A 5,747-nucleotide genomic window follows, 5' to 3' on the forward strand; every position below is an offset into this window, starting at 1 on the left:
TATATATATATATATATAACTACGAACAACCGGCTCTACAGTTTACTCAGGCTTCGTACTTCAAAAGTGATCTCTGGAGAATTCAGGCAACGTACAGTGTGATACTAGCCACGCGCCTGACGATGGAACCACATACTGTCCAAGTATGTAGTGACCATAAGACCAACCAGTTACATGCGACCAAATTGTAAAGTGTTCCACTGGTGCTAAGAATCTTGCGGGTTCGAACTCTTCAAAAGGTGCTCACTGGTGGTGATTTCAAACAACTATGAAACAGCTGCACGGAGCTTCGTGGCCTCTTGTTTAAATGGTCTTGTTTTCTTCAGGCGGCATGACACTTAAATAAGGATAATTCGGATGAATGTTGACTTAGTAATATCATTATTATTACTTCATGGTTTTGCTCTGTCAAAACCAAAAACTCAGAAGACATGCGATTCTTCATTATTGGGGTCACCAGCACTGCATGTACGAGGTTTGAGCCATACTGCAAGGGTATTCCTTTGATTGCAAGTTCAGACGCTAAGAGCATAAAATAAGTAGACTATTGTAGATGGGTACATAGAACGAGACAAATGTAGTCATCAAAATTTGGGATTTATGAGAATATTTTTGGTAACCATCTGGCGTCTGATGGAAATTTTATCCTCTGTGCTTGGCCGCAACTCATAGAACGCTGTCTTACAATGAGTTGGACAACGGAGAAGGTTAATGTGCTAATCTGATTCAAAAACCTTGCTGAGGTTGGATGTTTAAAGCGTTCATTTTCGGCTCCTCAGGCTTTTTCAAGAATATGTAGGAGCAAAAAATATTGCACCTACCACTATTTTTATCATTCAATTTAGCCATGCTTTGGAGATTTGCGGTTTCTCAAGCAGTGCACTACTGATATGGAACTATGAGTAATATGCTGACCTAAACTCAGCAGCAGATACTAAAACAAGATACATTTAAGCAACAGTCAGCCGCCACTTGTTACTTACTTCGGATTTTCCGACAGAATTCGTTTGCACCTCTTGATTTGCGAATCGCTGATGCGTGGCTTCAACTTCAAACCCTTGTGAAGAGTTTCCAGAAAGCTTTATTGAATCACAATCCTGCTGACCAAACGCATCCTCAAATTCTTTTTCTTGGGTTTTGCCACGTTTCTTGTGCTTTGCTTCTATTGTGGGTTGAGTGCAGTTATTACATGCAAATATGTCGTATTTCTCAGCCAGTTCCTCAAATTCAGATATCAAGATGTGAAGATCTTCATCTTCTTTGGAACACTCCTATTTTATGAGTCACTTAAAAACTTGCACTTACGCAACTATCACGAGTGGTGATGTCTTTCATCAGAATCACATACAAGCACCTACAAATTGTGCTATCTATAACATGTAGCGTTAGTTGTGCGTCTTTAGATGGCAGGTGTCGGCTTTGCGGTATTATTTCAGCACGAGAACTGAACTGCTGGCAAGGAATCTTTGTAGTGAGCATATTGGGAGTACAATTGTTCAATTCATCGCAAGCACCAGTTCACTTTGAGGTTTCTGCTATAGACCGGGGTGCTGCAGAGCGTCCATGTACTGAAATTAAATTTAAAATAAAATTTCAGCGAGCTTCTTAAGTAGTGCTTTGCAACTCACTGCCCTCCAAGCTCCTATGTGAATTTGATTTCTTATGGGGTACAAAGTCAAAACAGCTTGGATGAAGTAATATGCTGCTTTATGGTACAGTATTTTGCGCGTTTACGTGTTCTTACTGAGTCGTCCTGAACAGAGGACTTGCCTCTCTAGAATACACGGAACTGATCTATGCCAGGCACGGCCTATTATGTAGTTCTTACATTTTAGGAAGAAACCAACGGAACAAGTTCTGTATTATTCTGCTAATGAGGGTTACCGAATACCAAGAATAATAGTCGATAACGTAGATGGGTCTTGGAAGTCAGTAACACATTATGAATTGAAGACTGATGGTCATTTTAAAATTAGGCAGAGACAAGGACTGAAACAGAAGCTTGTTGATGATGTCAAAAATTCTCACGAAATGCGTCGGGCATTTCCACTCGATGTGGTTTACTTTTACACAGTTCAGGTTATCATCTACTTGTTTCCTTCTCTGAATAGGACTTTTAACAGAGTTTTCAAAAGTATCTTGGAAAAGTGTCACTTTTAATAGGATTTGATATTAGTGCGCCACGAACTTGATCGGTGGTTAGTTCCCATTATAAGGAACAAAATGCATTTACAAGGTCCAATTTCTGCGACCAGGTCCGTCATGAAGTACGGTAACACACGCTAAAAGTCAATCTTCCAGGAGCATGAGTAGCTACGAACAACAAGTCTATGTACGAAAGATATCAGAGGCGCGTTTTAGCAGAGCAGCTAACTATTTCTTGGAGACAGACTTATCAGTGTGATGGACGTTTTGTTCTTTCTAGGAAGTTGCGCCAGTCCCGGTGAGCTAGTGAGAGATGAAATTAGTTTTCCGATTGGCAGGACAGGGCAGATTTCCAACCTTCAACGTTTGTATCGCCAATATTATGTCATATAGGCCATCAAGGTTGGAGTTTACAATGTAGCAGTACCATCTATCATATTTTGCCAATTTGAAGCATTACAGCTACCGACAAGGGACCCTCAATTTCAAGATGTTTGACCATTAACACTTCCAAAGCATTGCACGAACCTTATGGGAACATCATATCGGTGCTGCTGTGGTTTACCAGACGGTTACCGGGAAATATAAGTCGTTCCAAATAGACCAGTTAGCCCCAACGCATGGTTTACGCTAACTGAGTTATATTCTGCTTATAACTGACGGTCGTTTGCCACATGCAGCGCTCTTTACTCAGCCTTCTATCTGATAGAGATGAGCAAGAGGCAGTTAGTCCATGCCTGAACAACAAACTATCGAAGCCAATCTATTTTGTAACCTAAGCAAGCGCCGTCTCCTTGATTGCAGACAACGAAGACGTGATAAATAGACGGTTAATTATTCTGAGTAGTCTCAGAGACAGCGGCAGTCCCACATCAATGCTACCACCTTCACTGCGTAGGGTCCTTATATTCTGCCATAACAGACAAAAAGGACTGTTTGACATCAATTTTCACAACTACAAAGTGTAGCCGTTTTGTCCTTATTTCTTTTATCCACAATTGAAAAAGATTGTGGCCTCTAAAATAAATGTAGTTGAACAGACGGTTTATGGCTGACAAACCGCCTGGCTGGACGATATAGTCAAGAGTTGAGAAGCTGTCACTATCCTCTGCAATGAATTAACATTCCGACACGTGAACTTACTCCTAAGCACATATAACAAACAGTAACCGATCTTCATGAGAAGTTTTGAGTACCACGAGTTTGCTCCATAAACTCTCCCAAAGTCGATTCCATGGGTGCTGCGAATAGACTCACTGTCCTTCAGTATTGTTTGTGCCAAAGTACTAAGATATATTTTAGTTGATTGTGGATCGAAGCAAATCAACTTCTTTTTTGATGGTGGTCATCTCCTATTGAGGCTAAATGGAGCCGGCAGGAGTGACGACCGATCGTTAGATCTTCGGATTATTAGCAACCAAAAACATGCTGTGCTAACTGTTCCGAATGTCAGGTAAACCTACAGATTAAAAGGAACTTGGCAAAGCAAGGACCCATCTGATACATTATCTCCTACCATAGAGGACAGTGAATTAGCCTCTTTTCTTGTCACACAGTTAAGCATCGGTCGTTTAAAAAGCCCGGTGACTAAGCCATTAAAATCTTTGAAACGTTGCATCTTTAAAAGACTTACAAAAACGATTCCGGTGACATTTAAGCAACCATCTTCATCTACAACTCGTGCTCACTTCTTCTGAGCACTCACAGACCGCGTCACAGTCAACGCCGTGTAGGAGTTAACGTTGCGTGATAAGAAAAGCCTTAAGACGGCCACGTTGAAAAATACAAGATGTGTAAGCAGAAAAAGCGCTAGGAAGATGGCCAATACCGCGCATGGTATTAAGGATTAAACTGATGCAAGCCAATGGAACAATGAAGTATGCAGATGCCCAATCGTCATTCTGTGTCTTTCCTGGGGTCTCCCAGAATGCGGACATGTCATATAGTAGAACAGCTTGGCCTGTTATTGAAACTTGAGCAAAATACTTATTCAAGGTAATGTTACCCACCGAAACGTTTTTGGTCTTATGAATAGGCGTTGGTATCTTGTTGGACCAACGAAGTTGGCGAATAACTTGACCGTTATCTCTTCCTGATTTGTCTTCAGTACAAAGTATCGATTCTATTTTTAGTCCATGGCACTTTTTCAATTTATTTACATTTATTCTGCTGACGCTTATATGGTCATCCAAATGTACCAATAAACTAGCCATGTCGTTCCTTGTACATTATTTTAGCTTGCCGTTTTTGGTCTAACTATTATGGCCAACAAGCAGCTTGGCCGCCATATTTAACAAAAACTGCCAAAACAGTGCATTTGGTGGTTTTTTAAGGCTTTTATCAGCACGGTTGTTACTTTTAAAAAAGTGTTGATACCTTTATGAAGGCCAGCTTGATACAGATTGGGCGTGAGCGCTTTTGCTGTCCATAGACCGTCAGCCGCACTCGTTGGATAAACTCCCATCCAACAGATAAGTGCCTAAAACATCAGCAGTTTTCTCCTCACTAGACTCTAAATGGTTAAGAATGACCCCTCAAATGACTCCACTTAGAGTTGTTTTGTTGCAGCCCTTCCTGGGGCTATAATTTCAGGTTGTAATTGTAGAGAGATTTTAGCTGCCTCACCAGTACATAAAATTCTACTTAACCGAGCTACAATTGATCTCTATTCTTTATCACAAAAGTACAAATTCTCGTCAACCACCATCATGCACAATTCCAATATACATGTGCACGTTCATTTTGTGAAACTTGTAAAAATTTGACATATCAAATCATCTCAAGGGAGTAGATAACAGAATTCACTACATCCGTGTGTGCAAGTTAGTAGACCGTGCTTTTTATGCCTCACAGGTTAAAGGAGTTTATGTTTAAATTTTGCTGGCTTTTTGAGTTTTTGCACAACTTGGACCACTCTTTCAGCTGTTTTCTAACCTACGTTTGAAAACTAATGACGTCAAGCTAAATATAATTTGCGTAAATAAAACATCTCACGTAGGAAAAACGCACAGGAAGCAAGAACAGTAAAAGAATAAAAACTTTTGACAGAAAGACTTTTGAAAGCCTTTAATACCAAGGAGACTAAGAAGCTGTAAAAACAGATGCCTTTAAGAGACCTGCGTTTGGTAGATGAGCGTGACGTTTTGTGTCCGCTTTATATTGGTCAAAGACTACTGCTGTAAGAAATCTAGTTGCTTGATATTTGCAATTTTAAGACCCCTAAATCCACTCGATGTTGTGGTGTCATGCGAATTTCATCATTGCCAGATTAAGCTTCACCTACCGACTCTTCTACCGTGCTGCATACCAAAGGTGTGCGTTACTGGATACAGGGTATCAGACCAGCTGTCCATTGAATGTGCTGGGAGTTGGGTTCCAAGGAGTCCCAGGAGTCTTGTGTTCTTGTTAGTAGTGTCCGATGTCTTTTCAAACTGGGCGAAATTGCTTAGAACGTTTTGTAAATTTCACCCTTAGGTCACTTTCCTAGTTTCTACGCCAAAGCGTTGGTGTATTTAAATGTAGGGCTGAAAATTAAGGAAATAAGACTACAAGATAGCTTTCACCATTAGAGTGGAAATGATTTACAAGTCGCGAAATCAGTT

The 5,747-nt window shown here is 40.5% G+C and overlaps 1 protein-coding gene across 1 annotated transcript in view; it reads right to left on the reverse strand.

Moving 5' to 3' along the window:
- T265_15026 (hypothetical protein) overlaps window positions 1–1,271 on the reverse strand; it is a gene marked incomplete at both ends in the record, with an annotated part of 11,368 nt that extends 10,097 nt beyond the window's left edge. The window contains one exon of the mRNA XM_009176275.1: window positions 984–1,271. Coding sequence (XP_009174539.1) covers window positions 984–1,271 — 288 coding nt within the window. The remainder of the gene's footprint in view (window positions 1–983) is intronic.
- Window positions 1,272–5,747: the final 4,476 nt, after the last annotated feature.

Source organism: Opisthorchis viverrini, assembly GCF_000715545.1.
Source record: "Opisthorchis viverrini unplaced genomic scaffold opera_v5_323, whole genome shotgun sequence".
NCBI lineage: Eukaryota > Metazoa > Platyhelminthes > Trematoda > Opisthorchiida > Opisthorchiidae > Opisthorchis > Opisthorchis viverrini.